General features: G+C 39.0%; 3 protein-coding genes across 5 annotated transcripts in view; 1 reads left to right on the top strand and 2 right to left on the bottom strand.

Moving 5' to 3' along the window:
• Nucleotides 1-4,172, bottom strand: part of shcbp1 (SHC SH2-domain binding protein 1) — a 39,858-nt gene extending 35,686 nt beyond the window's left edge. The window contains exon 1 of one of the 2 annotated variants that reach the window (XM_062024182.1): nucleotides 3,866-4,172. In XM_062024182.1, the coding sequence (XP_061880166.1) occupies nucleotides 3,866-4,016 (151 nt within the window). In that variant the 5' untranslated portion in view covers nucleotides 4,017-4,172. The remainder of the gene's footprint in view (nucleotides 1-3,865) is intronic. The other variant, XM_062024183.1, reaches the window with a different exon arrangement.
• Nucleotides 4,173-6,626: 2,454 nt separating this feature from the next.
• Nucleotides 6,627-21,690, top strand: lto1 (LTO1 maturation factor of ABCE1). Of its 2 annotated transcripts, XM_062025401.1 has the most exons (6): nucleotides 6,627-6,841; nucleotides 10,238-10,343; nucleotides 11,507-11,577; nucleotides 14,243-14,360; nucleotides 17,510-17,619; nucleotides 21,144-21,690. In XM_062025401.1, the coding sequence occupies exons 1-5, from the start codon at nucleotides 6,756-6,758 to the stop codon at nucleotides 17,579-17,581; spliced, it is 453 nt and encodes a 150-aa protein (XP_061881385.1). In that variant the 5' UTR covers nucleotides 6,627-6,755; the 3' UTR covers nucleotides 17,582-17,619; nucleotides 21,144-21,690. The 2 variants fall into 2 exon arrangements, with proteins under 2 accessions (XP_061881385.1, XP_061881384.1); XM_062025400.1 differs by lacking the exon at nucleotides 21,144-21,690 and having other exon boundaries at nucleotides 6,629-6,841; nucleotides 17,510-18,021.
• zgc:153993 (uncharacterized protein LOC767645 homolog) overlaps nucleotides 20,880-23,235 on the bottom strand; it is a 17,712-nt gene continuing 15,356 nt past the window's right edge. Inside the window, exons 5-6 of the mRNA XM_062025399.1 lie at nucleotides 21,360-21,464; nucleotides 20,880-21,298 (exon numbers count right to left, since the gene is read on the bottom strand). Of these exons, the coding sequence (XP_061881383.1) occupies nucleotides 21,200-21,298; nucleotides 21,360-21,464 (204 nt within the window). The 3' untranslated portion in view covers nucleotides 20,880-21,199. The remainder of the gene's footprint in view (nucleotides 21,299-21,359; nucleotides 21,465-23,235) is intronic.

The raw sequence follows: 23,235 nt of genomic DNA, 5'->3' as shown, positions 1-23,235 counted from the left end.
ATTATGGGTCTACTGAAAATGTGACTAAATCTGCTGGGTCAAAAGTATACATACACCAACTTACTAGGGCTGCACCAACTAATCGATTAAATCAATTTTAATCGATTTAATCGATTAGTTGGCGATTAATTTAGTCATCGATTCGTTGGATCTATGCTAGGCGCATGCGCAGAGGCAATTTTTTTTATTTTTTATTTAATTTAATTTTTTTTATAAATCTTTATTTATAAACTGCAACATGTACAAACAGCTGAGAAACAATAATCAAAATAAGTATGGTGCCAGTATGCTGGGTTTTTTTTTTCAATCAAATACTGGAAAGGATAGAAATGTAGTTTGTCTCTTTTATCCGATTATTAATCGATTATCAAATTAATCGTTAGTTGCAGCCCTACAACTAACATGATCAAGTTTGGTGATGTAGAAAAGTTACAATCAAATCAAATTAGCTTCATGGCATTATGATTGATGACACCTGTTGACTTCTCTGAGCCCATTTAAATAGGGCTCATGTGATGCAGTCATTAGACTCGGTTACAAACGCGACAATGGGAAAGTCAAAGGAACTCAGCACAGATCTGAAAAAAACGAATCATTGACTTGAACAAGTCAGGAAAGTCACTTGCAGCAATTTCAAAGCAGCTTAAGGTCCCAAGAGCAACTGTGCAGACAATTGTTCGTAAGTATAAAGTGCATGGCACAGTTTTGTCACTGCTACGATCAGGAAGAAAACGCAAGCTATCACCTGCTGTTGGGAGACATTTGGTCAGGATGATCAAGAGTAAACTGAGAACGGACAAAAAGCTGGTCGGCATGTCAGAAAACCAACCAATTTAGCTGAACTCACCAATTTTGTCAAGAGGAATGGTCAAAATTTCAACCAGAAGATTGCCAGAAGCTTGTGGATGGCTACCAAAAGCGCCTTATTGCAGTGAAACTTGCCAAGGGACATGTAAGCAAATATTAACATTGCTGTATGTATACTTTTGACCCAGCAGATTTGGTCACATTTTCAGTAGACCCATAATAAATTCATAAAAGAAACAAACTTCATGAATGTTTTTTGTGACAAACAAGTATGTGCTCCAATCACTCTACCACAAAAAAATAAGACTTGTAGAAATTATTGGAAACTCAAGACAGCCATGACATTATGTTCTTTACAAGTGTATGGCCTTTTGACCACGACTGTATCAATGTACTGGACTGTAAAAAAAATTCATATTTTGTGCTACTCATTCAGTCTGGGTACCAGTGATGACTGAAACATTGATACCGCTGATACCAGCTCTTTATGCTCCGATATCGACTCTCAAATCAAAATTGCGATACTGTTTGGATACTTTAGTTCAGGGGCTCTCCAAAATGCGGCCCCGGGGCCATTTGCGGCTCGCAGCTCGAGCTTTGTAGGCCCACAACATGTTGTCGGATAAAAAATATAAGAAAAAAAAGACATATTATTATTGGAAATGTATTTAGACTTAGACAAACTTTATTGATCCACAAGGGAAATGTTTCCACACAGTAGCTAAGTTTCAACGGATGAAAAGGGTAAGGATGGAAATGATAATGCAGGTATTAAGTATTCATTGCGGCCTATATCGATTGGTGAACTGCTTCCTCGCTTCCCTGCTAGTGGAAGTTTATCGTCGATCATAAATCATGCCTCTCACCTGGACAGTAGAAGGATGAGGACGTAATCCGACAAATTGGTACACTTTGAAAGACAATTTAGACCCGCAAATGGCGAGAACGACACGAAAAGACGCTTATCTACAACACTCTTTTTTTCGCGAGGATTATGAGTCATTCTTCCAGGGCTGCACAATGCGAACAATTTACTCGCAAGTGCGACTAAAAATAGACTGCGAGACTTGGGAAAAAAAACTACTTTCGGACATGTGCGAATAGGGATTTCCTGAAAGAAATTGATCAAACTAGAGTAAAATGTTCGCCCACCTGTATAGCATGTTTGAAATAAACGCATAACCAAATGGACAAGTGATTGAGGCGGGAGTACTGCTCACTCTGTGCGCGCTGAGAGCTGCGTGTGTGTGTCTTCCTCCTGCGCCATGCACAGAGGGGAGCACCGCTCCTCCTAGTTGAAACATTCAGGCTGACTCAGACTTTCCAACACGGAAAAAAGAAGATCTTAGTTGGAGGAACTGGTCAGTAAAAATTTTTTTTTGACACAAACTGAAAACTTGACACAAACTGGTAACTACAAAGGGAAATTTGACTACAAATCAATGATTGAAGTGACAAACTTGCCATCCAAACAATACCCCGTTTGTTGACAAGAACATAGAGCTATGCAAGCACATTCAATCTATTTATTAAGCAGACATAACACAAACCAGTGAAAGAGCTGCCGTCAGAGCCGACAAACTGCCGCTGCTAGCCTGCTAAGCTAACAATAACAGTTCAAACTCAGACTTGACGTCACACGGCACTAGGCAACAGGCATCGCCTTTTAACGCAAAAATAATTACTTTGCCTAGTAATTAATTACATTTATTAAAGAACAATTTTATAAGTAATTCAATCACTTTTTTGGTAAAATAACTAGTACCGGTAAGTATAATCAATGACTTTTTAAAAGTAATTTTCAGAACACCCTGTCACACAGCATCATGAAGCAGTTGGCAGGTAGGTGTTCCTGGCTAACAACTTTATGTGTATGTCCTATAATAATGTTTATTGTGTGTATGTCCTCTAATAATGTTTGTGTGTATGTCCTCTAATTATGATTATTGTGTGTATGTCCTGTAATAATGTTTTATTGTCTGTATGTCCTATAATAATGTTTGTGTGTATGTCCTCTAATTATGATTATTGTGTGTATGTCCTGTAATAATGTTTTATTGTCTGTATGTCCTATAATAATGTTTGCGTGTATGTCCTATAATATTGTTTATTGTGTGTATGTCCTATGTTTATTGTGTGTATGTCCTATAATCATGTTTATTGTGACTATGTCCTATAATAGTGTTTATTGTGCGTATGTCCTATAATAATGTTTATTGTGAGTATGTCTTACAATAATGGTTATTGTGTGTATGTCCTATAATCATGTTTATTGTGTGTATGTCCTATAATGTTTTTTTGTGTGTATGTCCTATAATAATGGTTATTGTGTGTATGACTGTCCTACAATGTTTGTTGTGTGTATGTCCTATAATAATGGTTATTGTGTGTATGTCCTATAATCATGTTTATTGTGTGTATGTCCTACAATCATATTTATTGTGACTATGTCCTAAAATAGTGTTTATTGTGTGTATGTCCTATAATCATGGTTATTGTGCATATGTCCTATAATAATGATTGTGTGTATGTCCTACAATCATGTTTATTGTGTGTATGTCCTATAATCATGTTTATTGTGTGTATGTCCTATAATATTGTTTTTTGTGTGTATGTCCTATAATCATGTTTATTGTGTGTATGTCCTATAATCATGTTTATTGTGTGTATGTCCTGTAATCATGTTTATTGTGTGTATGTCCTATAATCATGTTTATTGTGTGCATGTCCTATAATCATGTTTATTGAGTGCATGTCCTATAATCATGTTTATTGTGTGCATGTCCTATAATCATGTTTATTGTGTGCATGTCCTATGATCATGTTTATTGAGTGCATGTCCTATAATCATGTTTATTGTGTGTATGTCCTATAACCATTATTATTCAGTGCATGTCCTATAATCATGTTTATTGTGTGTATGTCCATAGCTATTCATCCGCCAACTTTGGCAATAGTTTTGTGTCATAAATCAGATATATATGATGATAGTTCCATATAGAGGCAACTAGTTTTCCACTCTACTGCTAGTGAACTATATGAGTAATATTTCATATACCTTGATTCACATGGCAAATATTATCTTTACCGTCTTCCACTGGGACGAACGATTCCAAATCGACAACAAGGAAGTCGGACATGGCGTTTTTCTCCTCGCTCTTGTCACTCCAACTTCCCTCCGCCGGGTTGGCGCTCGTTTCTTGTTCCATTCTCACTTTCACTACACGCTTAATATCAAAACTATTTCTTAAAACATTCAATCTATTAAATCAAGTCGAGCTAAACTTTCCACGACTCCGTGGATCGCTCGCGCGCACTACTTTGAACATTTCCGCTTTTCGAATAGGAGAGTGAGTGCGCATGCGCGATATGACGCCACGTCCGGCAGCTTAAAAAAAAAACTTGATTTCAACAACAATGATACAAAACAAACACCATCATTCCGAACGGTCACAATAAACACATTTCCCGATCATTTTAAATTAATGTGTACATAAAAATATTTTAATTAGACTTTCCAGACAATAATCCAAGATGTTAAAACAAAAGTTATATTTAAAAAATAGAAAATATAAAACAAATATAGAAAAGTGTGCAAGGGATAACACTTGAAAGAGAATGAAACAAAAATAAATGAAAGCACCATTTTCATACCTAACCTTCTAAATGAGTCTATGATTGAAACTGTTTATATATTTTTTTTTTCAGAATGTGAAAAGCTTTCATAAAGTCTTTATTTGATTGTTTTAATTGGGAAAAACGGCAGTTATCGCCGTCTATCATAGTTACAAGGATTTGAACGCAACAAACATCAATTAATATCCGAACAATATAATTCAATACTTGACACCAGGTTGAACAATTTACATATCAATATAAAATAAAAGAAATCATTACCTACATACAAACAAAATATGCTGAAGAAAATAATAAAAGAGTACAAATTAAAAGAGAAATGACTAGGAACAGAATAATATTGACAACCACGTGTAGGTTGCTGTCTTGTATACCTGTATGTATGCTTAACTCAATATATTCAGCAGCGTTTCTTGACCATAGGGCCATTGTTGGGCCGCTAGCGTCCCCTACAGGGCGGCCAAAAAATATGTGTTTCTCAGCGGTGGTCCGTATGGGCCGGAGTCTACTCAGTTGTAATACACTTTTCCACCACTTGTGGCAGTAATGACAATATCACACAAGCAGAATAAGTCTGCAGCTAAAGTCATAAAGAATTTTGTAAATTTAACTTAGTCAAGCTGTATTTTCATTTACACTTTAATTTTATCGGCAGTTTAGTTAAGAAACATATTCATGATTAATATTATATAATACATAATATTATTAATATTATATATCATATGTATATATAATGTATCATATGTATATATCATATATTATACATCATATACTGTAAATATATTATGTAAATATTACATATATGTTATATTTTATATTGCTACTACGGTACATTTTTAGTCTTTTTTATACCTGCATTGTCCTTTCCATCCTTACACTTTCCATCCTTTGTAACTAAGCTACTGTGTGGAACAATTTTCCTTGTGGATCATTAAAGTTTGTCTAATGTCTAATGTATTCATTATTAGTTTATTTGAGCAAAACATATTTGTATGTAAAAAAAAAAAAAAAGCCATACTTATTTTTTCTACTCGGCCTTGCCTAAGCTCTTGGGTTTATGTGTTAAATAAATAGATGTAATTATTGAATATAATTACAATGAAGAGTACAATTTTTAATTCATAGTAAATATTTGAGTGGGCCTCTGGTCCCTTCTGTAGTGGAAGATGTGGGCCCCGAGGTCAAAAAGGTTAAGAACCCCTGTTCTATAGAAAATGTAGACTGCTCAAAACCTTGAATGTACTTTTTTTTAATTCCAAAAATAAATTATTCACATTTTCTATACTAACATTACAAAAACAACATGTTTGTCTAAAAAAAATATTGCTCGGGTATAATACATTAATTATTTTGAATTGTATTTCTTTCACTTGAGGAAAATATTTACATGTAATATATTTTGTCCTGTACGAAGTGGCTGGGGAGAGGGAAGTCTGGGCTTCCCTGCTTAGGCTGCTGCCCCCGCGACCCGACCTCTGATAAGCGGAAGAAGTTGGATGGATGGATGGATATTTTTGTCCTCCATCCATCCCATTTTGTTATTTTTGATTGATTGATTGATTGATTGATATATTTTTATTTCCAATATGCATAAAAACAAGAGCAAGCCTGATCCAATACAGTGCTATAGCCTTAACAGCCATTATAACAAAATGTAAACAATAGAGAATAAAAAACGAAAACAAATGAGCATTGGACTTTCTTTTTTATTTTATTTTATTTTTTTTACATATTTGAAAAGGAGTGAGAAGAAGTTTACACTAATTTAATCCCACCCCTTTTCTTTAAATCATAAATTACTCTGAGCTAGAACTACCTGTTCACTCTATGTACAAACTTATTGAACTTGTATAAACATAAATAATAGATATATACATACATATGCACACTACACACATACATAGCCACACCTGAATTGCCATTCAATAAACTATTTTAGGATATCCCTGAAAGACATATTTTTATTAACACCACCTTAGAACATTTTGAGTTTCCTCAGACAAAGAGTTGTTTATTAATGTAATATTTGCCAAGTCGGCAAGGATTTGAAAGTTTTTTTTATGTAACTTTAATTTTTTTATGAAAACGACTTGTTGATGTACAACAACATTTGACATGTAAACAAAAGGCTCCATAAAAAGTCCTATAAGGTTGCATTGACATGAGTCAGGTAACACTCCGGTACGGTAGGTGGCGACATGCACTAAAAGTGGTGGTGGCGAGCCGCCATAAAAAAAATAGACAAAGAAGAAGAAAACGAAGAAGAAGTAAAAAAAAAAGCCGGAAAAAAGGCTACAAGAAGAATAACACAAATGACAAATAATAATTCTGACATTATGATGGCCCGGGACTCTGCCAATGGAGATATTTTTGACTGCATTGTCATGGCGGATGAAAAGTGAGTTGCTGTTTTCAATGTTAGAAAGTGTCCTCTTGTTGTTTTACATTCTGTCGCTATGACGGTCACGGTGCGCAGTATGAAAGGCACGTTTCGTTAGGTGCCTCAGCATTAGGGTCACGGTTCGAACGTACCTCGGTATTGGGGTCACGGTTCAGATCATACCTCGGTATTATGGTTACGGTTCGGTACCTACCTCAGTATTACAATCACGGTTTGTTACGTACCTCGATATTTGGGTCACGGTTTGGTACGTACCTTGGTTTAATTGATTGATTGAAACTTTTATTAGTAGATTGCACAGTACAGTACATATTCCGTACAATTGACCACTAAATGGTAACACCCGAATAAGTTTTTCAACTTGTTTAAGTCGGGGTCCACGTAAATCAATTCATGGTAATGGTAATTCATGGTATAATGGTTACGGTATGGTACGTACCTCGATATTATTATTCAATACCTACCCCAGTATTACAATCACGGTTTGATACATGCCCTGCGATGAGGTGGCGACTTGTCCAGGGTGTACTCCGCCTTCCGCCCGATTGTAGCTGATAGGCTCCAGCGCCCCCCGCGACCCCGAAGGGAATAAGTGGTAGAAAATTGATGGATGGATGGGTTTGATACGTACCTCGATATTTGGGTCACATTTACGTACCTTGGTGTAATGGTTACGGTTTGGTACGTAAATGGTAATTGGGTTATACTTGTATAGCGCTTTTCTACCTTCAAGGTACTCAACGCGCTTTGACACTATTTCCACATTCACCCATTCACACACTGATGGCGGGAGCTGCCATGCAAGGCCCTAACCACGACTTATCAGGCGCAAGGGTGAATCTTGCTCAAGGGCACAACGTACGTGACAAGGTTGGCAGAAGGTGGGGATTGAACCAGGAACCCTCAGCACGGGTACGGCCACTCTCCCAACTGCGCCACGCCGTCCCCTTGGTGTAATGGTTACGGTTTGGTACGTACCTTGGTGTAATGGTTACGGTTTGGTACGTACCTTGGTGTAATGGTTATGGTTTAGCACATACCTTGGTGTAATGGTCACGGTTTGGTACGTACCTTGGTATAATGGTCACCGTTTGGTACGTACCTTGGTTTAATGGTTACGGTTTGGTACGTACCTTGGTATAATGGTCACGGTTTGGTACGTACCTTGCTATAATGGTCACGGTTTGGTACGTACCTTAGTGTAATGGTTACGGTTTGGTACGTACCTTGGTTTAATGGTTACGGTTTGGTACGTACCTTGGTGTAATGGTTATGGTTTAGCACGCACCTTGGTATAATGGTTTCGGTTTGGTACGTACCTTGGTGTAATGGTTACGGTTTGGTACGTACCTTTGTGTAATGGTTACGGTTTGGTACGTACCTTGGTTTAATGGTTATGTGTTAAAGAGGTTAATTTAGCCTACTAATGTGTATTTATAAATGGTTGATTTATATAGGCTAGTAAGGTAAAGTTTTGTACCTGACAAGTTTCGGCTATCTTGCTTCTGCAGCCTTCCTCAGAGGTGTCACGTGATGTTAGTGTGACGTCATTGTTCCATCCCACCTCAGGTGGGATGGAACAATCCATATAACACGTCACAGATGACGTCACACTAACATCACGTGACACCTCTGAGGAAGGCTGCAGAAGCAAGATAGCCGAAACTTGTCAGGTACAAAATTTTACCTTACTAGCCTATATAAATCAACCATTCATAAATTAATGGTTATGGTTTGGTACGTAACTTGGTGTAATGGTTACGGTTTAGCACGTACCTTGATATAATGGTTTCGGTTTGGTACGTACCTTAGTGTAATGGTTACGGTTTGGTACGTAAATGGTAAATGGGTTATACTTGTGTAATGGTTACGGTTTAGCACGTACCTTGGTATAATGGTTACGGTTTGGTACGTACCTTGGTATAATGGTCACGGTTTGGTACGTACCTTGGTATAATGGTCACGGTTTGGTACGTACCTTGGTATAATGGTCACGATTTGTTACGTACCTTGGTGTAATGGTCACGGTTTGGTACATACCTTGGTATAATGGTCACGGTTTGGTACGTACCTAGGTTTAATGGTTACGGTTTGGTACGTACCTTGGTATAATGGTCACGGTTTGGTACGTACCTTGCTATAATGGTCACGGTTTGGTACGTACCTTAGTGTAATGGTTACGGTTTGGTACATACCTTGGTTTAATGGTTACGGTTTGGTACGTACCTTGGTGTAATGGTTATGGTTTAGCACGCACCTTGGTATAATGGTTTCGGTTTGGTACGTACCTTGGTGTAATGGTTACGGTTTGGTACGTACCTTTGTGTAATGGTTACGGTTTGGTACGTACCTTGGTTTAATGGTTATGTGTTAAAGAGGTTAATTTAGCCTACTAATGTGTATTTATAAATGGTTGATTTTTATAGGCTAGTAAGGTAAAGTTTTGTACCTGACAAGTTTCGGCTATCTTGCTTCTGCAGCCTTCCTCAGAGGTGTCACGTGATGTTAGTGTGACGTCATTGTTCCATCCCACCTCAGGTGGGATGGAACAATCCATATAACACGTCACAGATGACGTCACACTAACATCACGTGACACCTCTGAGGAAGGCTGCAGAAGCAAGATAGCCGAAACTTGTCAGGTACAAAATTTTACCTTACTAGCCTATATAAATCAACCATTTATAAATTAATGGTTATGGTTTGGTACGTAACTTGGTGTAATGGTTACGGTTTAGCACGTACCTTGATATAATGGTTTCGGTTTGGTACGTACCTTAGTGTAATGGTTACGGTTTGGTACGTAAATGGTAAATGGGTTATACTTGTGTAATGGTTACGGTTTAGCACGTACCTTGGTATAATGGTTACGGTTTGGTACGTACCTTGGTATAATGGTCACGGTTTGGTACGTACCTTGGTATAATGGTCACGGTTTGGTACGTACCTTGGTATAATGGTCACGATTTGTTACGTACCTTGGTGTAATGGTTACGGTTTGGTACGTACCTTGGTGTAATGGTTACGGTTTGGTACGTACCTTGGTGTAATGGTTACGGTTTAGTACGTACCTTGGTATAATGGTCACGGTTTGGTACGTATCTTGGTATAATGGTCACAATTTGGTACGTACCTTGGTGTAATGGTTACGGTTTGGTACGTACCTTGGTGTAATGGTTACGGTTTAGTATGTACCTTGGTATAATGGTCACGGTTTGGTACGTACCTTGGTATAATGGTTATGGTTTGGTACATACCTTGGTATAATGGTTACGTTTTGGTAACACGTCTTAATTGGAACTGATGCAACCTCCAAAGGCCAAAGTTGTCGCCGCCTGGTAACCCCAAAACCTCAACAATTGAATGTGCTGAATCATCACTCTCTGCCCGCAGGTTCCGCGGCGACGGGTACCATGAAGGCTTTCAGATAGGGACCGACCAGGGGCTGCAAATCGGCCGAAGACACGGGGCTTCTCATGGGGCGAAACTCTTCACCGAGGTGAGGTATGCTACTTTTCTATGATCCGATGCTAAGCTACATAGGCCGCGTGTATCACGGAGAAAATGACGACGTTGGTACCTCGAGATACGAGTGCGTCAGCTTCTGAGTTTTTCACGATACAAGCTGTCGACTGATTGTTACGCTCGAGGTTGCGAGTAAAAATTGGGGTGAAGAGCTAACTTGGAGAAGCAGTTGGAGTGTAGCAATGCTAGTCTGCATCATACTGAAGCAGAAAGAGTTCATAACGCCAGCCGAGGACATTGAAATAATATCGGATGGTGTGTTTGACAGAAAACTACCTGGAAGGAAAAGACAGAAGAAGGAAATACTGTACATTATTGTTGTTTTGTACGAGATTTCCAATGTAAAAGCATGCTTTTATTTTTTCATGTTACAGCAAGACAATCATGAACGCGAACAAAGTTAAGCGGATGTTCCCCGGGTCAAGTTAGACTTAATTCAACACCAAGATTGAGGTCACGTTATGTATTTGTATCATTCAAACCCTGTGGAAATTAGAGAACATTCAAAATGTTGTTTGTATTTATTTGAAGATTTCATTTCATCCTTGAAAAAGAACCTTCCAAATACCGTATTTTCCAGACTATAGAGCGCACTCAACACATTTTAGGAGGAAAAAAAAATATTTCCATATATTAGTTTGGAAACAATTAAGATATGTAAAAAAAAATTTACAGAATATTTCTGTGTAAATAAATCATTTCACAACGTATATTTCTGCGATTCATAATCTGGTGCGGTTAATATTTGTAAAAAAAAAATTCTTCTAAGATTTAGTGGGTGGTGTGGAAAATACAGTATAGACTTGCAGTGTGTATATAAAATGTTGATGGGGGAGTTTTGAAGTTGTTTTCGAGGGACGTCAAAACTCCCATTAGCCGCATCTTGCAAGCGTTTTTTCATCTTCAGAATCGTAATAAAAATCATATGTGTTCTTGTCTCACATAAGGATTGTAAATCCAGCCATCCATTTTCTACCGCTTGTCCCTCACGGGTTCGCTGGAGCCTATCCTGATAGGCAAAATTCTCCCCCAAAGAGTCCAGTTTCCCTTATTATATATTAGCAAGTCAAGTTGTACTAAGCTGCTAACTTCTTCTACGATCTGTTTGTTTACATCTGATATTTTGTGCCCTGACAGATTTCCTTTTATCATGGCTTTGCTGTTACATGGAAATGTCTTCTTCAACGCAGAGTAGACAACAAACTAAAGTAAGTTATTTCGTATGGATAACCAATAGCAGTTATTTCGGGACCTGTTTGAAAGATGGCAGCGCGGATTGGGATATTGGGATCGTTGTTCACTATGTACGTCTGTTTTATGGTTACGGTTCGGTACATACCTCGGTATTACAATCACTTTTTGAAACTTACCTCAATGTTTGGGTCACAGGTTGGTATCTACCATGGTATAATGGTTATGTTTTCAGTATGTACTTCGATATTATGGTTACGGTTCAGTACTTGGGGTTGCGGTTCAGTACATACCTTGACTTTAGGATCACGTTTCGGTATGTAACATGGTATTATGGTTCTATTATTATATATTATAGTATATATTATATTATATATATATATATATATATATATATATATATATATATATATATATATATATATATCGATATTGGGATTGTGGTTCAGTATGTACCTCTGTTATGGTTACAGCTCGGTACGTACCTCAGTATTACAATCACTGTTTGATACTTACCTTGATATTTGGGGACATGTGAAATGCCCGCCAAAACGCGGAAGTCTGCATTTTTAAACCCTTATTTTCGCGTCAAAATATCACTTCCGCGTTTTTTAAGGAACTATTGTAGCGTGTAAGGACGGGAGTCAAAGGAGTGTCAAAAGATGGAACTAATTGTTTTAATGACATTCAGACTTTGTTTTCTTTGGAACGCTCTATAACAATAACAAAAGTTCCGTGAGTGAATTATATAAACCCACTACAATAGGATCCAAAACAAAACTTGTTCAACGCTGGCCTAAGCCGTAGGTACTCGCTGTTCCTCTTACCTAAACGCCGCACCGAATTGTAGGACAGGAAGACGATCAGGAGCACTGAGACAAGTTTGCTAGTTAGCTTTGTGTACCTAGCTTACTGTTCACTCTCCAAGCCACAACGTTGACGGTTTTCTACTTTGCTGCTAATCATATTTGGATGATTTCAATCCCAACACTGTATTATGGATGCGGTTTGGTACATGCCTCGGTATTATGGTTATGGTTCAGTACGTACCTCGATATTGGGGTCCAGGCTCGGTACGTACCTCGATATTTGGGTCAAGGTTCGGTACGTACCTCCGTATTATAGTTACGGTTCTTTACGTTACGGTTCAGTACGTACCTCAATATTATGGTCACGTTTCAGTACTTACCTCGATATTGGGGTCGCGGCTCAGTATGTACCTTTTGTATTATGGTTCGGTACGTACCCCAGTATTATGGTTACGGTTCAGTATGTACCTCGGTATTATGGTTACGGTTCAGTACGTACCTCGGTATTATGGATGCGGTTCGGTATGTATCTCGGTATTATGGTTACAGTTCAGTACCTACCTCGGTGTTATGGTTACGGTTCAGTACGTACCTCGGTATTATGGTTATGGTTCGGTACTTACCTCGTTATTATGGTTACGGTTCGGTACGTACCTCGGTATTATGGTTACGGTTCGGTACATACCTCGTTATTATGGTTACGGTTCGGTACGTACCTCGTTATGGTTACGTTTCGGTACGTACCTCGTTATTATGGTTACGGTTCGGTACGTACCTCGATATTATGGATGCGGTTCGGTACGTACCTTAGTATTATGGTTATGGTTCAGTACGTACCTTGATATTGGGGTCCAGGCTCGGTACGTACCTCGATATTTGGGTCAAGGTTCGGTACGTACCTCCGTGTTATAGTTACGGTTCAGTACGTACCTCAATATTATGGTCACGGTTCAGTACGTACCTCAATATTATGGTCACGTTTCAGTACGTACCTCGATATTGGGGTCGCGGCTCAGTATGTACCTTTGTATTATGGTTCGGTACGTACCCCAGTATTATGGTTACGGTTCAGTATGTACCTCTGTATTATGGTTACGGTTCAGTACGTACCTCGGTATTATGGTTACGGTTCAGTACGTACCTCGATATTATGCATGCGATTCGGTACGTACCTCTGTATTATGGTTACGGTTTAGTGCCTACCTGTGTATTATGGTTACGGTTCAGTACGTACAGTACCTCGGTATTATGGTTACGGTTCGGTACGTACCTCGTTATTATGGTTACTGTTCGGTACGTACCTCGTTATTATGGTTACTGTTCGGTACGTACCTCGTTATTATGGTTACGGTTCGATACGTACCTCGGTATAATAGTTACGGTTCGGTACGTACCTCGATGTTATGGATGCGGTTCGGTACGTACTTTGGTATTATGGGTATGGTTCAGTACGTACCTTGATATTGGGGTCCAGGCTCGGTACGTACCTCAATATTTGGGTCAAGGTTCGGTACGTACCTCCGTATTATGGTTACGGTTCTGTACGTACTTCGATATTGAGGTCCAGGTTCAGTACGGACTTTGATATTGAGGTCCAGGTTCAGTACGTACTTCAATATTGGGGTCCAGGTTCGGTACGTACCTTGGTATTATGGTTACAGTTCAGGATGTACTTCGATATTGGGGTCCAGGTTCGGTATGTACCTCTGTACAATAAGTGAACAAATTGCCAAGACCTAAAATTGTTTGACTTTTGAGCTTTAATGATTCATAATTAAGCTTCAAAAGCCGGCATCCTGGTGTGTAAAAAGCAGTGTGCTGATGAGTTTGTTGGTCACAAACTTCTACTTTGTTTTCTTTCTCTGTGTGTCAGAAAACGGCTAAAAGCCGTCGTGTCTCTTCTGGACATGATCCAAAATTGCAGCTATGAAGACTCACAATCTACTAAGCTACAGGAGGATGTGGACAGGCTTCGAGGCAAATTCAAGCAGGTACGTACATTTCACTACTGCGACTCTTTGAGTAGTCTAGGGCAGGTGAGAAACTATAAGTACGTCCATCAGTTATGAATACCTGCCATTGTTGCCAAGTCTGCTTATTACAAGCAACGTTCTTTATTCTTTTTCTAAAGTCGCATGCAAATTTCATGAGTTGCGGGGTTGTCGTCTTTTTGGCTTGTTTTTGAGCGTGCAGTTACTTATTTGGGCTTACGTTTCTGTCCACACAACAAAGTACACACTGGCTGTTGATACAGTAGTACGTCAACCGAAGACCTCAATTGTTATCATGACTCAAAAGACCCCAATTTGAATATGGAACATGTCCTTTCAAAAGAAAATCTAAATTTTAGACAACAAATATTGTCTGAAAAACATTACAGTAGCAAGTGCGTACGTCATTCGCTTTCGGCAATGTTGTTTCGGTGATCATAGTGTTTTATCGGCGGACAAATTTTTTATGCATCAGTAGACAACAGTGCACAAACATTAGGCTATATACAGTCGTGGTCAAAAGTTTACATAAACTTGTAAAGAACATAATGTCATGGCTGTCTTGAGTTTCCAATCATTTCTACAACTCTTATTTTTTTGTGATAGAGTGATTGGAGCACATAGTTGTTGGTCACAAAAAACATTCATGAAGTTTGGTTCTTTGATGAATTTAGAACCAAATCTGCTGGGTCAAAAGTATACATACAGCAATGTTAAAGGCCTGATGAAATTATTATTTTTTATTTAAACGGGGATAGCAGATACATTATATGTGTCATACTTGATCATTTCGCGATATTGCCATATTTTTGCTGAAAGGATTTAGTAGAGAACAACGACGATAAAGGTCGCAACTTTTGGTCGCTGATAAAAAAAAGCCTTGCCTATACCGGAAGTAGCGTGACGTCACCGGAGGAAGGACTCCTCACATTTTCCCATTGTTTACAATGCAGCGAGAGAGATTCGGACCGAGAAAGCGACGATTACCCCATTAATTTGAGCGAGGATGAAAGATTTGTGGATGAGGAAAGTGAGAGTGAAGGACTGGAGTGCAGTGCAGGACGTATCTTTTTTCGCTCTGACCGTAACTTAGGTAAAAGGGTTCATTGGATTCCACACTCTCTCCTTTTTCTATTGTGGATCATGGATTTGTATTTTAAACCACCTCGGATACTATATCCTCTTGAAAATGAGAGTCGAGAACGCGAAATGGACATTCACAGTGACTTTTATCTCCACTACAATACATCGGCGAAGCTCTTTAGCTACTGAGGTAACGTGATAGCATCGGGCTCAAATGCAGATAGAAACAAAATAAATAAATCCCTGACTGGAAGGATAGACAGAAGATCAACAATACTATTAAACCATGGACATGTAACCACACGGTTAATAATTCCCAGCTTGGCGAAGCTTAACAATGCTGTTGCTAACGACGCCATTGAAGCTAACTTAGCAACGGGACCTCACAGAGCTATGATAAAAACATAAGCGGTCCACCTACGCTAGCCCTCATCTGCTCATCTGCTCATCAACACGAAGGACTTCACCCGATCATCCGTGCGGTCGGCGGCTAGTGTCGGCTAGCGCGTCTGCTATCCAAGTCAAAGTCCTCCTGGTTGTGTTGCTGCAGCCAGCCGCTAATACACCGATCCCACCTACAACTTCCTTCTTTGATATCTCCATTGTTCATTAAACAAATTGCAAAAGATTCACCAACACAGATGTCCAGAATACTTTGGAATTTTGAGATGGAAACAGAGCTTTTTTGTATTGGATTCAATGGTGTACCAATACTTCCGTTTCAACCATTGACGTCACGCGCATACGTCATCATACATAGACGTTTTCAACCGGAAGTTTAGCGGGAAATTTAAAATTGCACTTTATAAGTTAACCCGGCCGTATTGGCATGTGTTGCAATGTTAAGATTTCATCATTGATATATAAACTATCAGACTGCGTGGTCGGTAGTAGTGGGTTTCAGTAGGCCTTTAATATTTGGTTAGTGAAGTGTGAAGTGAATTATATTTATATAGCGCTTTTCTCTAGTGACTCAGAGCGCTTTTACATAGTGAAACCCAATATCTAAGTTACATTTAAACCAGTGTGGGTGGCACTGGGAGCAGGTGGGTAAAGTGTCTTGCCCAAGGACACAACGGCAGTGACTAGGATGGCGGAAGCGGGGATCGAACCTGGAACCCTCAAGTTGCTGGCACGGCCACTCTTACCAACCGAGCTATACTGCCCCACCTTACATGTTACATGTCCCTTGGCAAGTTTCACTGCAATAAGGCGCTTTTGGTAGCCATCCACAAGCTCCTAGCAAGCTTCTGCTTGAATTTTTGAGCACTCCTCGTGACAAAATTGGTGCAGTTAAGCTAAGTTTGTTGGTTTTCTGACATGGACTTGTTTCTTCAGCATTGTCCACACGTTTAAGTCAGGACATTGGGAAGGCCATTCTAAAACCTTAATTCTAGCCTGACTACCACTTTTGACATGTGTTTGGGGTCATTGTCCTGTTGGAACACCCAACTGCGCCCAAGACCCAACCTCCGTGCTGATGATTTTAGGTTGTCCTGAAGAATTTAGAGGTAATCCTCCTTTTTCATTGTCCCATTTACTCTCTGTAAAGCACCAGTTCCATTGGCAGCAAAACAGGCCCAGAACATAATACTACCACCACCATGTTTGACGGAAGGCATGGTGTTCCTGGGATTAAAGGCCTCACCTTTTCTCCTCCAAACATATTGCTGGGTATTGTGGCCAAACAGCTCCATTTTTGTTTCATCTGACCACAGAACTTTCCTCCAGAAGGTCTTATCTTTGTCCATGTGATGTCAGATGAAACAAAAATACTGTACTTGAAGTGCCAAAGACTACTTCCACGCCAGCACTTCTTCCTTTCTTTGTTCCGTACAGTTTTTCAATACCAAAAACAACAATACAAACCCAGTGTTAAAAAATACTACAGAAACGAGAAAAATGTTTACTTGCATTGTTATTATTATATATAATGATTACACCCCTCAGCCTTCCCGGTGGGCATTACATTTGTTTTAAGTTGCATTAAAATGATTTCAAGGAGCTTTACCGATATACGTGCAGAAAGCCTGATTTTGAGAGCTGATGTTTTTGGTTCCATTTAGGTCTGTTCCATCCTCGGCATCCAAACGGACTTCAAGGATTACAGAAAACTCGCTCAAGGGGCTACCTTCTAAATCTTTTCGGAGAAGGACCAAGAGCTCGGCCAATGTCCGTGAGTAGGAAAGAAGGGTCTTCTTCAGTTCTTTTAGTCCCACATCCAAACCCTTTTCAGAACCATGATCACAGATCTCAGGCACGATCAACAGTCCTCACTGGGCCAGAACCGGTTCTCTTGATCGAGTCAAAGACCTGTTCGTCTGTTTCTGGTACCAGAGTTTACTCACCAGTAATGACTTCGTCAACACCGGACGGCCATTTTGGACACAATGTCAGTATTGATGGTCAGGCTAGCTCTCCTTTCGTGAGTCTAAGGAATCATTGTTGAACATGAATAATGACAACCACAGCCGGACTTTGGTTTGGACACGTTTTACGACGCTTGAAATTCAGCGCCTTTCTCAACATGCACGGACAGTCAACTGAAATCATTAAAAAGGATTGTTTTTTTATCAGATTGCTGTCAGCGTACCAGCGTTTGGTTTTGTTCTCGCCCACAGTCCCTGCAGGAGGAACCTCTTCCACACGTCTTGGTTCACTACCACCGCTTCAAACTGCCGCGCACGTTTTACAGTACCAAGCGCCAATGTTTCACGCGACACATTTCACGGGAGGGACAGGAAGTAGTCGGCTTCAGAACACAGGAAAGGTTTAGGGAATTTGCCGTGGAAGTTGAGATTTGTCACGCACGTGTAAAATTACGTGTAATATTACGTGTAATATTGTGGGGTCACATATTACATGTAATGTTGTGACTTCACGTATTACGTGTAATATTGTGACTTCACGTATTACGTGTAATATTGTGAGTTCACGTATTACGTGTAATATTGTGACTTCACGTATTACGTGTAATATTGTGACTTGACATATTACGTGTAATATTGTGATTTAACATATTACATGTAATATTGTGGTGTCACACATTACGTGTAATGTTGTGGTGTCACACATTACGTGTAATGTTGTGGGGTCACATATTACATGTAATGTTGTGACTTAACATATTACGTGTGATATTGTGACATTACATATTACGTGTAATATTGTGACTTCACATATTGCGAGTAATATTGTGACTTGACATTTTACGTGTAATATTGTGACTTCACATATTACGTGTAATATTTTGACTTCACACATTACGTGTAATGTTGTGGGGTCACATATTACGTGTAATATTGTGACTTCACATATTACGTGTAATATTTTGACTTAACATATTACGTGTAATATTGTGACTTAACATATTACGTGTAATATTGTGGGGTCACATATTACGTGTAATATTGTGATTTCACATTTTACGTGTAATATTGTGACTTGACATTTTACATGTAATATTGTGACTTCACATATTACGTGTAATATTGTGGGGTCACATTTTACGTGAAATATTGACACTTCACACATTACGTGTAATATTGTGGGGTCACATTTTACGTGAAATATTGACACTTCACACATTACGTGTAATATTGTGGGGTCACATATTACGTGTAATATTGTGACTTGACATTTTACATGTAATATTGTGACTTAACATATTACGTGTAATATTGTGGGGTCACATATTACGTGTAATATTGTGGGGTCACATTTTACGTGAAATATTGAGACTTCACACATTACGTGTAATGTTGTGGGGTCACATATTACGTGTAATATTGTGACTTCACATATTGCGTATAATATTGTGACTTGACATTTTACATGTAATATTGTGACTTAACATATTACGTGTAATATTGTGGGGTCACATATTACGTGTAATATTGTGACTTCACATATTACATGTAATATTATGGGGTCACATATTACATGTAATATTGTGGTGTCACACATTACGTGTAATATTGTGGGGTCACATATTACATGTAATGTTGTGACTTAACATATTACGTGTAATATTGTGACTTAACATATTACGTGTAATATTGTGACTTAACATATTACGTGTAATATTGTGACTTAACATATTACATGTAATATTGTTACTTCACATATTGCGAGTAATATTGTGACTTGACATTTTACATGTAATATTGTGACTTAACATATTACGTGTAATATTGTGGGGTCACATATTACGTGTAATATTGTTGGGTCACATATTACGTGTAATATTGTTGTGTCACATATTACGTGTAATATTGTGATTTCACATTTTACGTGTAATATTGTGGGGTCACATATTACGTGTAATATTGTGGGGTCACATATTACGTGTAATGTTGTGGGGTCACATATTACGTGTAATATTGTGACTTCACATATTACGTGTAATATTTTGACTTCACACATTACGTGTAATGTTGTGGGGTCACATATTACGTGTAATATTGTGACTTCACATATTACGTGTAATATTTTGACTTAATATATTACGTGTAATATTGTGACTTAACATATTACGTGTAATATTGTGGGGTCACATATTACGTGTAATATTGTGACTTAACAAATTACGTGTAATATTGTGAAGTGAATTATATTTATATAGCGCTTTTCTCAAGTGACTCAAAGCGCTTTACATTGGGAAACCCAATATCTAAGTTACATTTTTAGACCAGTGTGGGTGGCACTGGGAGCAGGTGGGTAAAGTGTCTTGCCCAAGGACACAACGGCAGTGACTAGGATGGCGGAAGCGGGGATCGAACCCGCAACCCTGAAGTTGCTGGCACGGCCACTCTACCAAACGAGCTATACCGGTGTCACATATTACGTGTAATATTGTGACTTAACATATTACGTGTAAAATTGTGGGGTCACATATTACGTGTAATATTGTGACTTGACATATTACGTGTAATATTGTGACTTCATGTATTATGTGTAAAATTGTGATTTCACGTATTAGGTGTAATATTGTGACTTAACATATTACGTGTAATATTTTGGGGTCACATATTACGTGTAATATTGTGACTTCATGTATTACGTGTAATATTGTGACTGCATATTATGTGTGATATTGTGACTTCAAATATTACGTCTGATATTGTGACTTCAAATATTACGTGTAATATTGTGACTTTGCATATTACGTGTAATATCGTGACTTCAAATATTACGTGTATTATTGTGACTTCACGTATTACGTGTAATATTGCGACTTCACATATTACGTGTAATATTGTGAGGTGACATATTGATGTCTTTGGGTCTTTTCTGGGAAGCGTTAAAGAGCAAAAGTGCAGATAAGAAGAAGAAGAAGGTCCACTTGAAGGTTGTTTACAGGACGTGTGCATCATCATTATTAGACAATGCATGCTGAGAGAAGATGAAAAGAACACCTCACACCACACGTACAGTAGAAGACCTTTTATTGGAGTCGGTGCAGGCAAATCATTTCTCCTATTTGTGTAAACAAAGCTGAAGTACGGCTTGTGCAGGATTGTGTACTTCAGAAAGAAACCAGCAGTGTTTGGCACATGGAGAGGTCCTCAAATGACGATGAGTAAAAGTGCGACAAGAAGATGGAGTTGTGTGTCACGTCAGCAGCTTCCATCACCAGTGATGTCACAAATATGCAAATGAATCTCAACGTCACCCCTGCTTTGCTCCATCGCTCCTCAGGATTCAGAGTCTGGAACCATCTTGCTACATGTGAACAGTACATGGTGGCTGCTGAGTCAGCGTGTCCTCCTGTAGAAGACAAAGGAGGCCACCAAAATCACGGACGCCACCAAGGTGAGCGTCCTCCAGCGAGACCACACGCGGATCACTCCTTCCTGCAAGGCAAGACACAAACATCAGGTGGATTCATCCAGCACTGTTGGTCATGTGACTCACCCAGCCTCCCTGCTGGACCAGCCAATTGTAGAGCTGCTCTCTGATGACTTGCAGCACCCAGCTGATGATCAGGCGGATGTTCTCCAGATGGTTGGTGGTCAGAGCCTTGAAAGGCAAACATCACATGTTTCAACTGGGAAAATGTCCTTTCGCTAAAGATGGCCACCGATGCCGAAAGGCCGAGCTCAAAGGCTAACAGTTAGCACGCTAGCCGGATAGTGACAACATCAGTGACTCTTGGGTGGAGACCTGCAGAACCAGCTAGCATACTAGCATGCTAACATTAGCGTGTCAATGGTTAACAGAAAATAATAAAAACAATTACAAAATATATGACTGAGGCGTACATCCGTTCAATGAGTCAAAGGTACCCTAGCACCTCCAAAACCCTCAAATCTAAACTCCAAACATCTCAGAACAAGCTAGTCAGGTTACTTCTAGACCTCCACCCCAGATCCCACCTCACTCCTACCCACTTCTCTAAAGTGGGCTGGCTCAAGGTGGAGGACAGAGTTAAACAACTTGCACTGAGCCTAGTCTATAAAATCCGCTACACCTCCCTGATACCGAAGTACATGTCAAACTACTTCCTTAACGTAAATGACCGCCATAACCACAACACCAGGGGGAGCTCCACTAACCACGTTAAACCCAAATTCCGAACTAACAAAGGTCTTAACTCATTCTCTTTCTATGCCACATCAATGTGGAATGCGCTCCCAACAGGTATAAAAGAAAGGGCATCTCTATCCTCCTTCAAAACCGCAATAAAAGTTTACCTCCAGGCAGCTACAACCCTAAACTAACACCCTCCCCGGATTGCTAACAATCAAATGTAAACAATCAAATGCAGATACTTTTTCTTATGCCTTCTGATCTCTCTCTCTCTCTCTCTCTATGTCCACTACTTGATGTCCATATCCTAACCCCCCCCTCCACACCCCTGATTGTAAATAATGTAAATAATTCATTGTGATTATCTTGTGTGATGACTGTATTATGATGATGGTATATATGATAGTATATATCTGTATCATGAATCAATTTAAGTGGACCCCGACTTAAACAAGTTGAAAAACTTATTGGGGTGTTACCATTTAGTGGTCAATTGTACGGAATATGTACTTCACTGTGCAACCTACTAATAAAAGTCTCAATCAATCAATCAAGGCTTGCATGCTAACATTAGTAACATAATATATATATAATATATACATATAAAATATATATATTAAATATATGTATTATATAATATATACCGTAATTTCCGGACTATAAGCCGCACCTGACTATAAGCCGCACCAGCTAAATTTAAGGGAAAATACAGATTGCTCCATATATAAGCCGCACCCGACTATAAGCCGCAGGGTTTTGATGTGTAATTACCGTAGTATATAGGGGTTCCTGCTACCACGGAGGGGATTGTCGGGACAGAGATGACTGTTTGGGAACGCAAAGCGTCCCATTTATTAACAATAAATCTTTCAATCATTCAATCAAACTTTCACATCTTTGACATGGCGAACAGCATTCGTGCAGAGTACAAATAATACAACGGTGCAAAGTAATACAAAGTGCTCGCCTGTACGTTATCAAAATAACCAGCCTACCGGTATATGAAAAGTCAGTCTTTAATCATTGTGTCATCGTCTTCCTCCTGCGTACTAAAACCACAGAAATCCTCTTCGTCGGTGTCGGAGAAGAACAGGCCGTAAATAAGCCGCACCCTTGTATAAGCCGCAGGGACCAGAACGGGGGGAAAAAGTAGCGGCTTATAGTCCGGAAATTACGGTATTAGAATATATATATTGTGTATATACAGTATGTAAATATGTATATATATGATGTATATATGTATTATATATATATATATATA

Source organism: Entelurus aequoreus, linkage group LG17 (genome assembly GCF_033978785.1).
Source record: "Entelurus aequoreus isolate RoL-2023_Sb linkage group LG17, RoL_Eaeq_v1.1, whole genome shotgun sequence".
Classification (NCBI taxonomy): Eukaryota; Metazoa; Chordata; class Actinopteri; order Syngnathiformes; family Syngnathidae; genus Entelurus; species Entelurus aequoreus.
The sequence above is the reverse complement of the archived record's forward strand: the minus strand, read 5'-3'. Positions and strand labels throughout refer to the sequence as shown.